We start from the raw sequence: 20,373 nt of genomic DNA on the forward strand, positions 1-20,373 counted from the left end.
CTAGAGGTCTACATTTCCATTTCCCCCTTATCTAGAGAAATTGATGATTTTATTCAGTCTTTTATCTCTTGGGTCTACCTATTTTTTAACAACCCTACCGACTTTACTGATTCTGTTCTTAAGCCTCAGCCATTTATGGTAGAGTCTTTAGACTTATTTTCTTCTGTCCAGTGATGAAAGCCAGCAGTGATGACAAAAACCTATAAGGCATTCCTTTCTGAAATGTGACTCATATCTAGCTTCCCTTTTCCATTTGTTCTGAGAAGTCTAGGCCCTGGATCATCTCTTTTTAGATGACAGCAACAGCTTCTGTTCTAGCTCATTTCCTTGACTCCAGATTTCCCTTCTAATCAACCTGGCATTTTATGGCCAAATTTGTTTATTACTTCTTTCATTTGCAAGTCTACTCTTCCCAGGTAGAGTAGTTCTGCCTACCTATTAAACTGCTTGTACACTAGGACCCAGTCATACTTCTCAACTGAAATTCTCCACTTTTTGCCAACATAAATGGTTTATTCCAATCTGCCCTCTAAAAATTTGATATTTATTTCTAATGCTTAACATTTCCTTTAGCTGCTCTATCATTTAAAATGGCTTATTTCTTCCCTATATCTATACAAATTCTACCAACCCTTTAAAAAATATATCTCATACCAGGTTTTTAACAAGGATTCTATTGATCTTTATCTTAGCTTAATTCTTACAGTATTGAGAATCTGAAGCTGAGATGATTTAAGATCAACTCATGGATTTAGATATATAGTTTCGCCAGCATCCAAGGCTTTTTACTTCCTCCTATATACCATGCTTTTGAATTGAGAATATTCAGTCACGTAGATGACTAGACCACTTGGTTCCTTAGAGTAATATTTGTATGCTGGCATTTACTTACAACTGAGATTATCACAAATAATAATGTATAACTCATTCTAATAGGAAGCTATGTAAAATATTGATAGAGAACTAATCCTAATTAACTATTGTTTCAGGCAATATGCCTATAAATTTTAAAAGAGAAAGAAAGGAAAGAAACTAACAATATTAAAGAATAAATTAACAGATTACAGTTGCAGTGTTGCAGATGCCTCTATAAAGTGGTTTGCTCTTTCTGAGTAATAATCTGACAATAAAAATAAATGCCACATGGTTGTATATAACCTTTGACCTAATAAGTCTTCTTGGATCATGATAGCAAGACAAAATGGGGAAAAATAAGTAATACAAATACTGCAACTCTGTGACATAACTGAAAGTAACAAATATTTGGGAGGCCGAGGTGGGCGGATCACGAGGTAAGGAGATCAAGACCATCCCGGCTAACACGGTGAAAGCCCGTCTCTACTAAAAATACAAAAAATTAGCTAGGCATGGTGGCGGGCGCCTGTAGTCCCAGCTACTCGGGAGGCTGAGGCAGGAGAATGGCGTGAACCCAGGAGGCAGAGCTTGCAGTGAGCAGAGATCGCACCACTGCACTCAAGCCTGGGAGTAACAAATATGTCATTATGTTAATATATGAAAATGCTCACATACTTTATATGTGTGTACATATTTAGTAAAAAGAAAATAGAAAATGGTAGGTAAGTATGGATTATGACAATTTCAGGGAAATATTTTAATTACAATTGATAATTGAAGAAGTAAAATTAAATGTTCATTACATTTACAATGATAATATCTGTTATTGGCAGAGCTTGCTAAAATGTAATATATTTACATATATGTGTGCTTTCATTTATGTACTTGAAAACACAATTTTAATACTGTAGAATAGTAGCTGTACTCACCTTCCCATCTGGGAGCTCCATGTAGCCTTCTATATCAGTAGTGGTTGTTTTGCCAAACCGACCTAGTGATCCCTGCAGCTTGAGACCTGTGAATGTAAAAGCCATTTCCCAGAACCTACAAACAAGAAAGAGACTGAATGTACCTCAAAGATATTTTATTGATTTGTATTTTAAAATGACCCAAACATTTACATATTTCATAGTTGCATATATTATTTCATTCATTCATTCATTTATCTGATTAAGATTTATTAAGTACCTACTACCTGTCTGGCAAGGTTCTAGGCAATGTGAATTCCGCAATGATCAAAATAGGCGAAAAATAAAATTTCCTGCTTTTGTGCATCTTATATTTTAGGGCTGTGCTACCTAATGCAGTAGCCTCCAGCTATGTGTGACTATTTAAATTTAGATTTAAAGTAATTAACATTAAATAAAATCAACATTTTAGTGTTTCAGTCACACTAGCCAATTTCAAGTGCTCAGTAACTACATGTGGCTGACAGCTATTGTATTAGACAGCATAGAACATTCCCAGTCTGTCAGAAAGTTCTATTAGACAGTATTGTTTTAGAAGACATAAAAGTTTTCCAAAGAATTCTAATTTACTAGCTGTGTGACTTTGAGCACTTTTCTAGATCACTCTGTGCCTTCATTTTCTCAGGTATAAAATGAGAAAATTAGTAACATCTACCTCATAGAATTGTTGAAAAATTCTTAGAACAGTGCCTAGCATATCAAAGCAATCAATAAATGTTATTACTAACATTTTCTTATTAATAGTCTAAACAAATGGACAGGATGATGAAGACCACGTAGAAAAAGAAGACCTATCCAAGTAGATATAAAATAGATAATGGAGAGTATCAACAAGCCAATGATACAAAGCCAAAAGCCTAGATAGCCAACATCCTCTCCAAAGGAATAGTAGGTCCCCTGATGATATGCTTCCATATACTCTGGGTTCCTTCATAGCACTTCACACATGAAATTAACTGTTCAATGTCTGCCTTTTCCTCAAAGATATAGGGCATAGAAAATACAGATTTTACTAAACAATCAGAAAATATAAGAAATTGGAAAATTTTCGCATATAGCTAGCAGAAGGTTATTTGAGAATTCCCCAAAGATTACAATTAAAAATCTGCTCAATTAGTCTATATTTCTAATAAATGAATAACAAAAAGACCAGATTTAAATTGAGACAAGAGGAATTCAGGATGGATAAAAATGTCTTTCTCTTAAAGAGACACTGATAATCAAGTTATGGGAAGCTCCGGGGTGGTAGAAGATTGTTATGCAAATGCATGAAACAAAGTAGAAGAAAGAGAGAGAAAGACAAGATCATTCCATCCCGGAAATAGATGAGGGTATGATATAATGAAAAGAGCATGGAGTTTGGAGCAAGATCTAAGATCAAGAGTAGGTTCTGCTACTGTTTCGTATCGAGTGTTCCTTGTCAGGAATGATACTGTGATAATTCTTGTTTTACAGATGAAGACTGAGTTGCTACAAACAAGAAATTCAGTAGTGGATGTGAAAGCTCAATATGAATTTGGAAATACCATCCCAATGTTAGTTATTAAGACACTATACAAACTCTTTTAGCAGATGGAGCCTATAAGAAGGCAGCAGGCTATATTTAAAAATCCTTATTTGGCTGGGCACAGTGGCTTACACCTGTAATCCCAGCACTTTGGGAGGCTGAGGCGGGTGGATCACACGAGGTCAGGAGTTTGAGACCAGCCTGACCAACATGGAGAAACCCAACTCTACTAAAAATACAAAATTAGCCAAGTGTGATGGTGGGTGCCTGTAGTCCCAGCTACTCAGGAGGCTGAGGCAGGAGAATTGCTTGAACCCAGGAGGCGGAGGTTGCAGTGAGCTGAGATCATGCCATTGCACTCCAGCCTGGGCAACAAAAGCGAAACTCCATTTCAAAAAAAAAAAAAAAAAAGCCCTTATTTTATCTATGCTGTTTGCAGAAATAAAATCCCACATATCTAATTAGAAAAGGTGCATTACTAGTTAGCTTTTAAAATAACATATCTTTAAATAATTCTAATGTTAACCAAAACAGCAAAAAAAAAAAAAAATGTCTCCAGCTCTTAGATCCTCTTAGAAAAATACTCCTGTGATATCTACTGGCACCTCTATTGGTTACCCAACCTACTTGATGTGACCTGATCCCGATGTAGTAAGCTGCTCTTCATTATCAGGATTGAAAGTAACCTTAAAAACTTCCTGAGAAAAAGCTTTTGTCCTCAGTATGGGTTGTTCTTCTTTCCAGTTCCAGATAGTCAGTGTGTAGTCAGGGTTGCTACCGACAGAGGCCAGCAAGGTACCGCTGTAGTTAAAGTCCACATAAGCATATCCCTTCTCAGTCCCATCTGGAAGGATAAATGGAAGCCTAATAAATAATGACACATTTACTTCATTTTCAAAAACATATTGTAAAAAAAAGAGAGGGAGGCAGCCCATGGTGATGTAAGGATGCCAAGAATACCCTAAAGGAACAATTCCAAAAACATTCACCATCTTTGGCTTTAGATTGAATTATATGATATGAAGGGGGAGGGTAAAGAAGTCTTAATCACATATTGCATGAGAAAAACACTTTGAGAACATATTCCATTTTATGACTTGGGGAGAAACACAAACGTATATTAGACAGCAGTGTCAGAAACATTAAAACCAGAGTGACTCCATCTGGAATAGGAGCTGGGTAAAACAAGGCTGAGACCTACTGGGCTGCATTCCCAGGAGGCTGGGCTTTCTAACTCACAAGATGAGATAGGTGGTTGGCACAAGATACAGGTCAAAAGACCCAACTGATAAAACAGGATGTGGTAAATATGCTGGCCAAAATCCACCAGAATCAAGATGGTGATGAAAGCGACCTCTGGTCGTCCTCACTACTCATTATATGCTAATTATAATACATTAGTATGTTAAGGACACTCCCACCAGCACCATGACAGTTTATAAATACCATGGCCACATCAGTAAGTTACCTTATATGGCCTAAAAAGGGAGGAACCCTAAGTTCCAGGAATTGCCCACCCCTTTCCTGTCCGGAAACCTCATGAATAATCGACTCCTTGTTTAGCATATAATCAAGAATAACTATGAGTATTCTCAGCCAAGCAGCCCAAGCCACTGCTCTGCCTATGGAGTAGCCATTCTTTTACTCCTTTACTTTCTTAATAAACTTGTTTTCTTCTTTTTTATATTATACTTTAAGTTCTAGGGTACATGTGCACAACGTGCAGGTTTGTTACATATGTATACATGTGCCATGTTAGTGTGCTGCACCCATTAACTCGTCATTTACATTAGGTATATCTCCTAATGCTATCCCTCCCCCCTCTCCCCACCCCACGACAGGCCCCGGTGTGTGATGTTCCCCTTCCTGTGTCCAAGTGTTCTCATTGTTCAATTCCCACCTATGAGTGAGAACATGTGGTGTTTTTGGTTTTTTGTCCTTGCAATAGTTTGCTCAGAATGATGGTTTCCAGCTTCACCCATGTCCCTGCAAAGGACATGAACTCATCCTTTTTTATGGCTGCATAGTATTCCATGGTATATATGTGCCACATTTTCTTAATCCAGTCTATCATTGATGTACACTTCAGTTGGTTCCAGGTGTTTGCTATTGTGAATAGTGCCACAATGAACATACATGTGCATGTGTCTTTATAGTAGCATGATTTATAATCCTTTGGGTATATACCCAGTAATGCAATGGCTGGGTCAAATGGTATTTCTAGTTTTAGATCCTTGAGGAATCGCCACACTGTCTTCCACAATGGTTGAACTAATTTACACTCCCACCAGCAGTGTAAAAGCATTCCTATTTCTCCACATACTCTCCAGCATCTGTTGTTTCCTGACTTTTTAATGATTGCCATTCTAACTAGTATGAGATGGTATCTCATTGTGGTTTTGATTTGCATTTCTCTGATGGCCAGTGATGATGAGCATTTTTTCATGTGTCTGTTGGCTGCATAAATGTCTTCTTTTGAGAAGTGTCTGTTCATATCCTTCACCTACTTTTTGATGGGGTTATTTGTTTTTTTCTTGTAAATTTGTTTGAGTTCATTGTAGATTCTGGATATTAGCCCTTTGCCAGATGAGTAGATTGCAAAAATTTTCTCCCATTCTGTAAGTTGCCTGTTCACTCTGATGGTAGTTTCTTTTGCTGTGCAGAAGCTCTTTAGTTTAATTAGATCCCATTTGTCAATTCTGGCTTTTGTTGACATTGCTTTTGGTGTTTTACACATGAAGTCCTTGCCCATGCCTATTTCCTGAATGGTATTGCCTAGGTTTTCTTCTAGGGTTTTTATGGTTTTAGGTGTAACATTTAAGTCTTTAATCCATCTTGAATTAATTTTTGTATAAGGTGTAAGGAAGAGATCCAGTTTCAGCTTTCTACATATGGCTAGCCAGTTTTCCCAGCACCATTTATTAAATAGGGAATCCTTTCCCCATTTCTTGTTTTTGTCAGGTTTGTCAAAGATCAGATGGTTGTAGATGTGTGGTATTATTTCTGAGGGCTCTGTTCTGCTACATTGGTCTATATGTCTGTTTTAGTACCAGTACCATGCTGTTTTGGTTACTGTAGCCTTGTAGTATAGTTTGAAGTCAGGTAGCGTGATGCCTCCAACTTTGTTCTTTTGGATTAGGATTGTCTTGGCAATGTGGGCTTTTTGGTTCCACATGAACTTTAAAGTAGTTTTTTCCAATTCTGTGAAGAAAGTCATTGGTAGCTTGATGGGGATGGCATTGAATCTATGAATTACCTTGGGCAGTATGGCCATGTTCATGATATTGATTCTCCCTATCCATGAGCATGGAATGTTCTTCCATTTGTTTGTGTCCTCTTTTATTTCATTGAGCAGTAGTTTGTAGTTCTCCTTGAAGAGGTCCTTCGCATCCCTTGTAAGTTGTATTCCTAGGTATTTTATTCTCTTTCTAGCAATTGTGAATGGGAGTTCACTCATGATTTGGCTCTCTATTTGTCTGTTACTGGTGTATAAGAATGTTTGTGATTTTTGCACACTGATTTTGTATCCTGAGACTTTGCTGAAGTTGCTTATCAGCTTAAGCTATTCATGACAAATCCACAGCCAATATCATATTGAATGGGCAAAAACTGGAAGCATTCCCTTTGAAAACTGGCACAAGACAGGGATGCCCTCTCTCACCACTCCTATTCAACATAGTGTTGGAAGTTCTGGCCAGGGCAATCAGGCAAGAGAAAGAAATAAAAGGTATTCAATTAGGAAAAGAGGAACTCAAATTGTCCCTGTTTGCAGATGACATGATTGTATATTTAGAAAACCCCATCATCTCAGCTTAATAAACTTGTTTTCATTTTACTCTATGGATTCATCTCAAATTCTTTCTTGCGCAAGGTCTAAGAACCCTCTCTTGGGATCTGTATTGGGACCCCTTTCCCATAACAATTCCATTAAATATATCTCTTTTATTTCTTCTAAAAAAAAAAAAGATACATGTGCAGAACGTGCAAGTTTGTTACACAGGTATACGTGTGCCATGGTGGTTTGCTGCACCTATTGACCTGTCCTCTAAGTTCCTTCCCCTCACCCCCACCCCCCAACAGGCCCTGGTGTGTGTTGTTCTCCTCTCTGTGTCCATGTGTTCTCAATCTTCAACTCCCATTTATGAGTGAGAACACACAGCATTTGGTGTTCTGTTCCTGTGTCAGTTTGCTCAGGATGATGGCTTCCAGCTTCATCTGTGTCCCTGCAAAGGACATGATCTCATTCCTTTTTATGGCTGCATAGTATTCCATGATGTATATGTACCACATTTTCTTCATCCAGTCTATCATCGATGGGCACTTGGGTTGGTTCCACGTCTTTGCTATTGTAAATAGTGTTGTAATAAACATACGTGTCTCTTTACAGCAGAATGATTTATATTCCTTTGGGTATATACCCAGTAATGGTATTGCTGGGTCAAATGGCATTTCTGGTTCTAGATCCTTGAGGAATCGCCATACTGTCTTCAACAATGGTTGAATTAATTTACATTCCCACCAAAAGTGTAAAAGCGTTCCAATTTCCCAGAGCCTCGCCAGCATTTATTGTTTCCTGACTTTTTAATAATTGCCATTCTGACTGGAATGAGATGGTATCTCATTGTAGTTTTGATTTGCATTTCTCTGATGATCAGTGATGTTGAGCTTTTTTTCATATGCTTGTTGGCTGCACAAATGTATTCTTTTGAGAAGTATCTGTTCATATCCTTTGCCCACTTTTTGATGGAATTGTTTTTTTCTTGTAGACATGTTTAAGTTCCTTGTGAATTCTGGATATTAGACCTTTGTCTGATGGGTAGATTGCAAAAGTTTTCTCCCTCTCTGTAGGTTGCCTATTCACTCTAATGATAGTTTATTTTGCTGTGCAGAAGCTCTTTAGTTTAATTAACTCCCTTTTGTCAATTTTGGCTTTTGTTGCCGTTGCTTTTGGCTTTTTTGTCATGAAGTCTTTGCCCATGCCTATGTCCTGAATGACATTGCCTAGGTTTTCTTCTAGGGTTTTTATGGCTTCGGGTTTTACATTTAAGTCTTTAATCCATCTTGAGTTAATTTTTGTATAAGGTGTAAGGAAGAGGTCCAGTTTCAGTTTTCTGCATTTGACTAGCGAGTTTTCCCAGCACCATTTACTGAATAGGAAATCCTTTCCCCATTGCTTGTTTTTGTCAGGTTTGCCAAAGATCAGATGTGTGGTGTTATTTCTGAGGTCTCTGTTCTGCTCCATTGGTCTATATGTCTGTTTTGGTACCAGTACATGCTGTTTTGGTTACTGTAGCCTTGTAGTATAGTTTGAAGTCAGGTAGTGTGATGCCTCCAGCTTTGTTCTTTTTGCTTAGGACTGTGTTGACTGTATGGGGTCTTCTTTGATTCCACATGAAACTTAAAATCGCTTTTTCTAATTCTGTGAAGAATGCTAATGGTAGTTTGATGGGAATAGCATTGAATCTATAAATTACTTTGGGCAGTATGGCCATTTTCACGATATTGATTCTTTCTATCCATGAGCATGTAATGTTTTTCCATTTGTTTGTGTCCTCTCTTACTTCCTTGAGCAGTGGTTTGTAGTTCTCCTTGAAGAGGTCCTTCACATCCCTTGTTAGCCGTATTCCTAGGTATTTTATTCTCTTTGTAGTGATTGTGAATGGAAGTTCATTCATGATTTGGCTCTCTGCTTGCCTATTGTGGATGCATAGGAATGCTTGTGATTTTTGCACATTGATTTTGTATCCTGACACTTTGCTGAAGTTGTTTCTCAGTTCAAGAAGTTTTTGGGATGAGATGATGGGGTTTTCTAAATATAAAGTCATGTCATCTGCAAACAGTGACAACTTGACTTCCTCTCTTCCTATTTGAATACGCTTTATTTCTTTCTCTTGCCTGATTGTTCTGGCCAGAACTTCCAATACTATGTTGAATAGGAGTGGTGAGAGAGGGCATCCTTGTCTTCTACCAGTTTTCAAAGAGAATGCTTCCAGCTTTTGCCCACTCAATATGATATTGGCTGTGGGTATGTCATAAATAGCACTTACTATTTTAAGATATGTTCCATCAATACCTAGTTTATTGAGAGTTTTTGAAATGAAGGGATGTTAAATTTTGTTGACGGCCTTTTCTGCATCTATTGAGATAATCGTGTGGTTTTTGTCTTTGGTTCTGTTTATGTGATGGATTACATTTATTGATCTGTGTACGTTGAACCAGCCTTGCATACCAGGGATGAAGGTGGCGTGATCATGGTGGATAAGTTTTTCGATGTGCTGCTGGATTCGGTTTGCCGGTATTTTATTGAAAATTTTTGCATCGATGTTCATCAGGGATATTGGCCTGAGGTTTTCTTTTTTTTGTTATGTCTCTTCCCGGTTTTGGTATCAGGACGATGCTGGCTTCGTAAAATGAGTTAGGAAGGAGTCTCTCCTTTTCAAATGTCTGGAATATTTTCAGAAGGAATAGTACCAGCTCCTCTTTGTATTTCTAGTAGAATTCTGCTGTGAATCTTTCTGGTCCTGGAGTTTTTTTTTTTTGGTTGGTAGGCTATTAATTACTGCCTCAATTTCAGAGCATGTTATTGGTCTATTCAGGGATTCAACTTCTTTCTGGTTTAGCCTTGGTAGGGTGTATGCATCCAGGAATTTATCCATTTCTTCTAGATTTTCTAGTTTATTTGCATAGAGGTATCTATGGTATTCTCTGATGGTAGTCTGTATTTCTGTGGGGTCAGTGGTGATGTCCCCTTTATTACTTTTTATTGCATCTATTTGATTGTTCTCTCCCTTCTTCCTTATTAGTCTAGCTAGTGGTGTACCTATGCTGTTAATTTTTTCAAAAAAACAGCTCCTGGATTCATTGATTTTTTTGGAGGGTTTTTCTATCTCTATCTCCTTCTGTTCTTCTCTGATCTTAGTTATTTCTTGTCTTCTGCTAGCTTTTGGATTCATTTGCTCTTGCCCCTCTAGTTCATTTAATTGTGATGTTAGGGTGTCAATTTGAGATCTTTCTGGCTTTTTGATGTGGGTATTTAGTGCTATAAAGTTCCCTCTTAACACTGCTTTAGCTGTGTCCTGGAGATTCTGGTATATCATCTCTTTGTTCTCATTGGTTTCAAAGAACTTCTTGATTTCTGCGTTAATTTCATTATTTACACAGGAGTCATTCAGGAGCAGGTTGTTCAATTTCCATGAAATTGTGTGGTTTTTAGTGAGTTTCTTAATCCTGAGTTCTAATTTGATTGCACTGTGGTCTGAGAGACTGTTTGTTATGATTTCAATTCTTATGCATTTGCTGAGGAGTGTTTTACTTCCAATTATGTGGTCGATTTTAGAATAAGTATCATGTAGCACTGAGAAGAATGTATATTCTGTAGATTTGGAGTAGAGAGCTCTGTAGAGGTCTACCAGGTCCACTTGATCCAGAGCTGAGTTCAAGTCCTGAATATCCTTGTTAATTTTCTGTCTCGTTGATTTAATATTGACAGTGGGGTGTTAAATTCTCCCACTATTATTGTGTGGGAGTCTAAGTCTCTTAGTAGGTCTCTAAGAACTTGTTTTATGAATCTGGGTGCTCTGTATTGGGTGTACATATATTCAGAATAGTTAGCTCTTCTTGAATTGTTCCTGTTACCATTATGTAATGCCCTTGTCTTTTTTGATTTGTGTTAGTTTAAAATCTGCTTTGTCAGAGACTAAGATTGCAACCCTTGGTGTTTTTTTTTTTTTTTCCTTTCCATTTACTTGGTAAATTTTCCTCCATTCCTTTGTTTTGAGCCTGTGTGTGTCTTTGCAGGTAAGATGGGTCTCCAGAATTACAGCACACCAATGGGTCTTGACTCCTTATCCAATTTGCCAGTCTGTGTCTTTTAATTGGGGCATTTAGCCCATTTACATTTAAGGTTAGTATTGTTGTGTGTGAATTTGAATAATCTCTTTTCTATCTTCCACTAGTTCTGTTTCTCTGGAGAACCTTGACTTATGAAATAATGTCACACCTTCTTCAGAATGTTGTTATCCTTGAACATGAAATATTTAAATGTGCTTCTGGACTCACCTCGAAGGATTCTGTATGGTCTCAGAGAAGGATATTCATAGATGATAATATCTGGAAAACTCCCTTTTTCAGCTACTGTGAAATAAGTTTTATGTGGATGAACCTACAAAAGATAAAATTTCACCAAAATATTAAAAGAAAGATTTTTGTATAAATAGTCTGATTAATGCAGTATTTAGCATCCATTATTTTATAATGTGTTTATTAGGCTTTAATAGAAAACTCAAAAATGGGCATCAGATAAATATTTAATGATGGATACAACTGAAACTGAAAACTAGAAGAATACACATTTTAAATTTTACTTTAAGACAGCCATTTCTAACTCTAAAATTTCTTTAATTGCCATTGGAAGAGCTAGAACAATGGTTCTCTATCTTCAATGTGCATCAGAATCCACTAAAGAACTTATTAAAATACAGATTGCAAGCCCTAACCCCCAGAGTTTCTGACTTAATCGGTCAGGCTGGGACTCAAGAATTTGCATTTACATGTCTAATAAGGTAATTTCTAACTACATGATTTACATTCTAACAAGGTGATTTACATTTCTAACAAGGTGATGTTGATGCAGCTAGTTTGGAGACCTTGCTTTGAGAACCACTGAGATGAACTGTCTACCCTACATATAAATCCACCTAAATTCTGTATAGAAAAATTCATGGAATGTATGGGATTCTTGTTTCCAGACCAGGTTACATCACAATTTTTAAAATTTCACTGTGGAAAAAGTTACAAATGAATGTAAACTTACTAGAAGTTAGAAAGATATAATACTTCCAAGCCAGACACAGAGGAAAATACAGTAAGTATGCCCTGGATAAACTATTTGTGTCAGTATTTTCAAAGATAGCCATATAAGTTGGATAAAATAGTATGCTCATTTCTGTTATTTTTGTCTATTGGTGAGCCAAATGTGTAAGAAGGGTAAATGGCCAGCCAAAAAATGAAAATAAAAATAAGCTGTTATAAGGATAAGCTATTTAAAACACATATTATGCTTATAAAATTCTGTTTTCAGATATTATTTCACATCTCTTGATTATATATAAGACAAAGAGCCTGGTTCTCAGATATAGATTGCTAATCCTGGTACCCAAGATAACATTATTTCCTTTAAATTTTATAGCAACCTTGTAACCTTGGATACCATTATTAATCTTATTGATGCATAAACTGAGGCACAGAGTTTAAGTAACTTGCCTGCAGTCACACAGTCTACAATGTGTTAAGTGCAAGAGATAGGATTCAAGCCAAGTATCAGAGTCAAGAAGCAAACGGGCCTAAGAAATAGCAGATCTCAAGGAGGTAGGGGACATGGATTAAGACCATATCTATCTAGATTCCCATTTGTAAAGAAATATGGTATAGAACATGTGGTCAAAGAAATTTGGATGAAGATTCAGGCAAATCCTTTACCCTTCTAGGTCTTGTCTACAGTAAATTAAAAAGTTTCTGCCTCTTATATTGGAAATTGTTGTGGGGTTGAGTTTGGGAGTTTTATTTATTTATTTATTTATTGAGACACAGTCTCACTCTGTCACCCAGGCCGGAGTGCAGTGTCACGATTTCTGCTGTCTGCAACCTCTGCCTCCCAGGCTCAAGCAATTCTCGTGCCTCAGCCTCCCAAGTAGCTGGGATTATAGGTGTGCGCCACCACACCTGCTAATTTTTGTATTTTTAGTAGATACAGGATTTTACCATATTGGCCAGGCTTGTCTTGAACTCCTGGCCTCAAGTGATCCACCCACCTCAGCCTCCCAAAGTGCTGTGATTACAGGCGGGAGCCACCGTGCCAAGCCAGGAGTTTTATTTTTGGTGAAGACCTAGAATTAGTAAATCATTTACTTTACACTCAACATAGAGATTCACCCTACCTTTTCCAGGTAGGGTGCCCAAACACTTTTCTCATAGGTTTCTCATAGCCTTGCTAAAGTATTTCTCAACCATAACTGGATAACTGTTTCAGAAAAGAGGTAACATGGACAGTGGAGGCAAGGCCTCTGTCACTACACAGGCTTCAACAGCTCCAGCACACATGGAGAAAAGCCTTGTGGACATAAAACTGCTCAACATCCAGGTGGATGAGGATTAGGATTAGCTTTTCTTTTTTTTTTTTTTTTTTTTTTTTTTTGAGACAGAGTCTTGCCCTGTCGCCCAGGCTGAAGTACAAAGGCATGATCTCAGTTCACTGCACCTCCACTTCCCAGGTTCAAGTGGTTCTCTGCCTCAGGCTCCTGAGTTGCCGGGATTACAGGTGCGTGCCACCATGCCTGGCTAATTTTTTGTATCTTTAGTAGAGACAGGGTTTCACCATGTTGGCCAGGCTGGTCTTGATCTCCTGACCTCGTGATCCACCCGCCTCGGCCTCCCAAAGTGCTGGAATTACAGGCATGAGCCACCGTGCTTGGCCAGGATTAGCATTCTTGACCACACTACACCTCTGACTACTGTCCTGAAACCAAATTATTTTATAACAAAATATTAAAATAGAAATTTTAAAACTATTACTGCCATAAAGTAATAGATAAATATGTGATAATTAGATGTTTCTTGGTCCCCTGCAGATGGTGTGGACCTCAGGGCTCCTGAAACCTCATAGGCCCCTGACTGACTTCCCTCCACAAAATCCACGACCCTCACGTTGGGCCCATGGCTATCTGCACACAGTTATTGCCACATTATCATGTACTTCTGTGTCTAGTTTTTTTGTTTTTCTTTTTAAAAATATAGGTCTTGTCTCTTTAGATGGATTTTAAACTCTGAATTCATACAGGCACGAGTTCTTCTTCATTTAAATTCCCCATTATATGTTCTGTATAGTGTTGGATGCACAGTATTACATAATAAATTATTGCTGAATTTATTAATTAGTCTTATAACAAACTCTCCGAGGACACGGACTTTTATCATGTACACATACTATATATAGATAGATGATCAAGAAAGAAACAAACATGATAGTATCTTTCACTCCATATATCTCAACATATCCTGTTTCCATCGTCAATCTATGTCTACGTCCTATCTGTGTGTCTCACATTTTCCTCACCTTCTCCATTCCCATGGCCATGTGCCTGCTTCAGTCTTCAGATTAAGATTCTTTAAAATCTCCTCACTCATCTCCACTTCTAATCTAAATATGAAAAACTTGCACCACTATGGGGAAGTCACCTAACCTCTATAAGTCCATTTCCTTATCAGCAAAAAGAAATAATATTATAATAGTGCACAGAGGTAGTGACAGTGAATGAGTGTCTGTAATAACTGAATTGAAAATGCCTTGGAATAAAGACAGTTGTACATCTCACGTGATCCCACAATACTGTGCACGGTGTTGGCATCTAACAACCATGTTGGCTGGTCCACAGAACAAGCAAAAAGATAGGGTTTTTTGGGGTTTTTTTTCTAATTCATTGAAGACATACCCCAATGATGCCAATTCCTTCACCACTGCTACTTCGCAGGTAGATCTGTTCCTTGGTTTTCAAATTCAGAAAGATCAGTTGGTTCCCAGCTATGTATATTGCGATACTGTCGTCCAGAAGTTGTAGGTTGGCTCGCTTTCTACAGTCATAACCAAAAGAATGTCTGAGGGAAAGTTGTTAAGGAAAAGAAGTGAAAAACAATACCATCCTAGGGATTGGAAAAGTGATGAAATAAATTTTTAAATCTATACTCTTAGATGAAGATATGAGGTTGAAGTAGTTGAATTTTACCCTGAAACTCATGATTTTTCTATGTATTACTAACAATTTTGTTTTTAAATTAGGTGAGAAAAAAAAAAGACCTGGGCAGGAAAAAAATAAACAAATAAATAAATAAATCAGGTGACTATCCCCGTACTCTGATTTAGTTAGTATTTTAATTTTCCTGAGGAAATCCTGAGAGCCCATTAATTGTTTTTGCAAAAATAAATAAGGTTAAACCTATTTGGGTATCACAGGCAGCAAAATTGTCATCTAAATAATTTTATTTTCCTCTCTCCCACTAAAACTAAATCATACCGTATAACATGGGAGAAAGTCTGTATCTTCATCACCTTTGTATTCACAATGTGTTAAGTTTGTTAACTAACCACAGTAAAAATATTATGTAGGCCTTTTCCCGGATGTTGAAAGACAAGATGCTTAAAATTCTAACATGTTTGTAAAATTTTAACACACCATTTGATAACATGATTATAATAATTCACACAAATATAACTAAAATTTAATTCATATCAACAAATTATGAAAATTGATTAATATATAGCATATAAACATATATGTAATTAATAGACTAACATTTCTTTTCTGAGCTTATTAGTATATGTATTGGTGTGTAGGTAAGTAGTGTGTGTGTATATGTATGTGTTTGTGTGTGTGTATGCTATAGAGTAAAATTGTACTAATTCAAAACAGAGTGGGACCTAACTCAACTAAAGAGTTTCTGCACTGCAAAATAAACCATCAACAGATTAAACAGACAACCTACAGAATGGGAGAAAATATTCCCAAACTATGCATCTGACAAAGGGCTAATATCCAAAATCTATAAGGAGCTTAAAGAAATCAACAAGAAAAAAATAACCCCACTAAAAAGCAGGCAGAGGACTTCAACAGACACTTTTCAAAAGAAGACATGCAAGCAACCAACAAACATGAAAAATGCTCCACATCACTAATCATCAGTGAGATGCAAATCAAAACCACAATGAGATACCATCTCATACCAGTCAGAATGGCTATCATTAAAAAGTCAAAAAATGAGAGATGTTGGTGAGGCTGCAGACAAAAGTGAATGCTTATATACTATCAGTGAGAATGTAAATCAGTTCGGCCACTGTGGAAAGCAGTTTGAAGATTTCTGAAAGAACTAAAAATAGAACTACCATTCAACCTAGTAATCCAATTACTGGGAATATACCCAAAGGAAAATCAGTGTACCAAAAAGACACATGCACTCATATGTTTATCACAGCACTATTTATAACAGCAAAGACATGCAATCAACCTAGATACCCATCAGTGGTGCACTGGATAAGGAAAATGTGGCATATATACACCATGAAATACTATACAGCCATGAAAAGAATGAAATCATGTCCTTTGCATCAGCATGGATGCAGCAGGAGGCCATAATCCTAAGCAAATTAATGCAGAAACAGAAAACCAAATATTGCATGTTCTCATTTATAAGTGGGAGCTAAATCTTGGGTACACACAGACATAAAGACAGGAACAACAGACACTAGGGATTCCAAAGGGAGGGAGGGAGGGGGCAAGGCTGAAAAACTTCCTATTGGGTACTGTGTTCACTATGTGGGTGATGAGATCAACAGAAGCCCTAACCTCAGTATCACACAATATATCGTTAAAACAAACCTGCATGTGTACCCTCTGAATCTAAAATAAAAATATTTTTTAAAAAAAGAGGTATAAAAATCTAAGTTACATAAAACATCTTTTAAATGTACATTGTTAGTATGTTTAAGTCAAAATTAATATGCCCAAAATATAAATATAATAAGCAAGTTAAATGAGATCTATGAAAAAAACTAGAGCTGACAAAAGAAGCATATCCTATAGTCTAGCTTAAGCAGACAGATTCTTTGTTCACAATAATTTGTTGCTGAACATCAGAGTTTAAGGAACATTGGAGGAATTTGTATTTCTTGAGCCCTTGTTTAAAAACAAATTCTGATTTTTGAGGATTCCACTTATTCATAAGTAAATAATAATTTTCAGAGAAAGAAATTATGGAAAGTTTTAACAAGAAGAAAATGTAGAATGTAAAAAGAGAAGATTTACATTAATGCAATTTAAATTGTGAAATATAAACAAATTATAACCAACCACAAGCAGCCTATCTCATTACCAAATGGTTAAATTGAAAGAGAGAGATAAAGCATTTCAGGGTACTGGATCTGTTCAAGAAAAAGAAATTTTATAAATTTAATAAAGACATAAATGGCTAAAATTAAATCTTGTATAGAAATGTGAATGAATACATGATCCAAAGATGTAAATGAAGCTATTCAAGCCTCCTGGAGGAAGTTTTGCCCACCGTTTTTTTCTTTCCTTCAAACCACTGCTCTCACATCCCCTTCTTCCCTTCCTTTCTTTCCCTCTTCCCAGGTGGCAATATGATACCTCAGAAGGCTAAAGCATGTTAGTAGCTAAGAGAATAGAAATTGGTTACCATCTCTTCACTACCTTAGATGAAAATTAGGAATTGGAGAAATTATCATTTATCTAATATTGTTATCTTCAATTTTAGCAGGAAAACTCCCTTTTACACACTGCTGCCCTTATAAAAGGCTCTTTCAAACCCAGAATGGGTCAGATTGTAACTTCTCAAATTCTCCCCCTCTAAATTACAACTTACTGAGGGCAAAGACTGCTTCTCTCCATCTCTATTTCCCAGAATGCCTAGCACACTGTCTTCAGCCTATTGGCTATTCAGGAAATGTTTGTTGAACTAATGAATTCATTAATTTGTGCATAACTGGAATCTGATCCTTCCCCCCTTCTTTTTTTTTTTTTTTTTGAGATAGGGTCTCACTTTGTCACCCAGGCTGGAGTGCAGTGGCATGAACATGGCTCCCTGCAGCCTCAACTTCCCAGGCTCAAGAGATTCTCCCACCTCAGCCCCCCAAGTAGCTGGGACTACAGATGTGCACCACCACACCTGGCTAATTTTTGTATTTCTTGTAAAGACAGGGTTTTGCCATGTTGCCCAGGCTGGTCTCGCACTCCTGAGCTCAAGTGATCTGGCTGCCTCCTGAGCTCAAGTGATCTGCCTGCCAAGCCTCCCAAGGTGCTAGGATTACAGGCCTGAGCCGCTGCGCCTGGTCTGATCCTTTCCTTTTAATCCCAGAGGACAGTGGCAGACCCTTAGTAGAGTTCTGAAAATCTTAAAATGTGTTTTGATGTACCTTCAGCTCCCTTCGTCTTATCTCACCCTCTCTTCTGGCTTGCCTCTTCTTAAATTTCTGTCAAAGACCTAGAGCTTTCAATGTTTGTTCATGGCCATGTAGGAACTTCACTTTAAAGTTGTTTAAACACTGTTAAGTTCTGTATAATCTCTTTTAAAATTATGCCATGATTTAAGTAATACTTTATAAATGGCACATTTCTTGCTATTAAAAGAAAACTTTAGCCAAATTAAATTTAACAGAGTTTAATTGAGCAAAGAACCATTCAAGAATTCGGCAGCCTTCTGAGCCAGAGTAGGCCCAGAGACTCCAGCACAGCCACGTGCAGGAAGATTTATGGACTGAAAAAGGAAAGTGACATACAGAAAACAAAAGTGAGGTATAGAAATAGCTGAATTGGTTACAGCTTGGCATCTGCCTTATTTTAACACAGTTTGAACAGCTGGCCACCTTTGACCAAAACTCAGTAACTGGCTCAAGAGTAGGCTAGAGTCTAACTCCCTTTAGGTTATAGTTCACCATGTACAGAGAAACCTGGAGGCTGAACTTAAAGTATGTAAGGAGGCAGCTTTAGGCTAAACTTGATTTAACATTGCTAAAATTTAGAAGACATAAATTTAAAAACTGAAGCAGAGGGCCGGGCACAGTGGCTCACACCTGTAATCCCAGCATTCTGGGAGGCCAAGGCGGGCAGATCACGAGGTCAGGAGTTCGAGACCAGCCTGGCCAATATGGTGAAACCCAATCTCTACTACAAATACAAAAATTAGCTGGGTGTGGTGGTGCACGCCTATAGTCGCAGCTACTCAGGAGGCTGAGGCAGGAGAATTGCTTGAACCCAGCAGGCGAAGGTTGCAGTGAGCAGAGATCGCGCTATTGCACTCCAGCCTGGACAACAGAGCGAGACTCCATCTCAAAAACAAAACAAAACAAAACAAAAAAACAAAAACTGAAGTAGAATCAATATAATATATTAATAATCATTAAAGGGTTAATTAAAAGAGTACTTAGGGAATACATGATGGCTGACTTGTTCTTCCTAGAATTCCTCACAAGATATAGAAATTATATATGTCCATCTGCAGAGAGGAGAACTAAGTCCAATGGGGGCCATCCCAGCAAGGCAGAATTTTATTCAAGGCCCAAAAAGCTCTCTAGTGAGCCGTCCAAAAGTGGGGTAAGCTACTTTGTGATTTTCCTGGTGTTGAAAATGTTTAAGAAAAGGCTATAGTTTATACAGCCACCCATCCAGCATGAATAGAGATAATTCATATATTGGAATAAAAGTTGAGGTTCTTCTGACTCTGATGTTTAGAATTTAGGCATATTTGTCTAATACAGACCCTCCCATCCTGAAGCAGTGAGAAGGCAGTGCACTGCCAAATCAACTCGGAGTTTTTTCAGAGTACATATGCCCAAGCCCCTCTCCACACAGAACTAGCACAGTAGGTCCTGGAAGGTATCAGAGCATTGTGTACTTTAGGAAAAACTTCCAGGGGACTCTAATATACCACCCCACCCCATTCAGGAAAAAAAGGCTAAAAGAAAGCAAACAGCATAACTTTTGTCAGAAACTTGTCCAAAGATAAGGAAAAAAAAAAAAAAAAAAAGCCATGAAGAGAGAAAATTCCAGGTTACAAGATAATTCAGCATGAATTAGTTTAGTTACAGCTGGGATTTAACAACATGTTCTATTTTTATGTTTTTATGTAAAAAGCAAAACTGAGTCAGGGAGTACACCACCCTATCGCTGTAAGTATTCCTTATGTAAGAGGCCAGTTGGTGGTTTAGGCCACGTGGTGATAAGTACTAACTACCCAAAACGGAAGCACAGTAAATTGCCAGCTGAGGACCTCAATGGAAACTGTTTTCTAACTACCCGCATTGCAAACCTAACATCATAATGTGATGACAAACACAAAATCCCCTTGTCAATCATCCCTGTTTCTACATATCTTCAAAGACTTATTCTCCAGACCAATTAAAACTTTATATTTTGTGCCCTGTTTCCTAAGAATTGTCTTCTCTGATAGCTCAACTGATATATAATGTGAAAGTACTAATGC

At 37.4% G+C, this 20,373-nt stretch overlaps 1 protein-coding gene across 1 annotated transcript in view; it reads right to left on the reverse strand.

Annotated features, from left to right (window-relative positions):
• Positions 1–20,373, reverse strand: part of CFAP44 (cilia and flagella associated protein 44) — a 152,830-nt gene that overhangs the window by 116,569 nt on the left and 15,888 nt on the right. Inside the window, exons 5-8 of the mRNA XM_054480666.2 lie at positions 14,817–14,979; positions 11,389–11,491; positions 3,958–4,174; positions 1,785–1,899 (exon numbers count right to left, since the gene is read on the reverse strand). Of these exons, the coding sequence (XP_054336641.1) occupies positions 1,785–1,899; positions 3,958–4,174; positions 11,389–11,491; positions 14,817–14,979 (598 nt within the window). The remainder of the gene's footprint in view (positions 1–1,784; positions 1,900–3,957; positions 4,175–11,388; positions 11,492–14,816; positions 14,980–20,373) is intronic.

Source organism: Pongo pygmaeus, chromosome 2 (genome assembly GCF_028885625.2).
Source record: "Pongo pygmaeus isolate AG05252 chromosome 2, NHGRI_mPonPyg2-v2.0_pri, whole genome shotgun sequence".
NCBI lineage: Eukaryota > Metazoa > Chordata > Mammalia > Primates > Hominidae > Pongo > Pongo pygmaeus.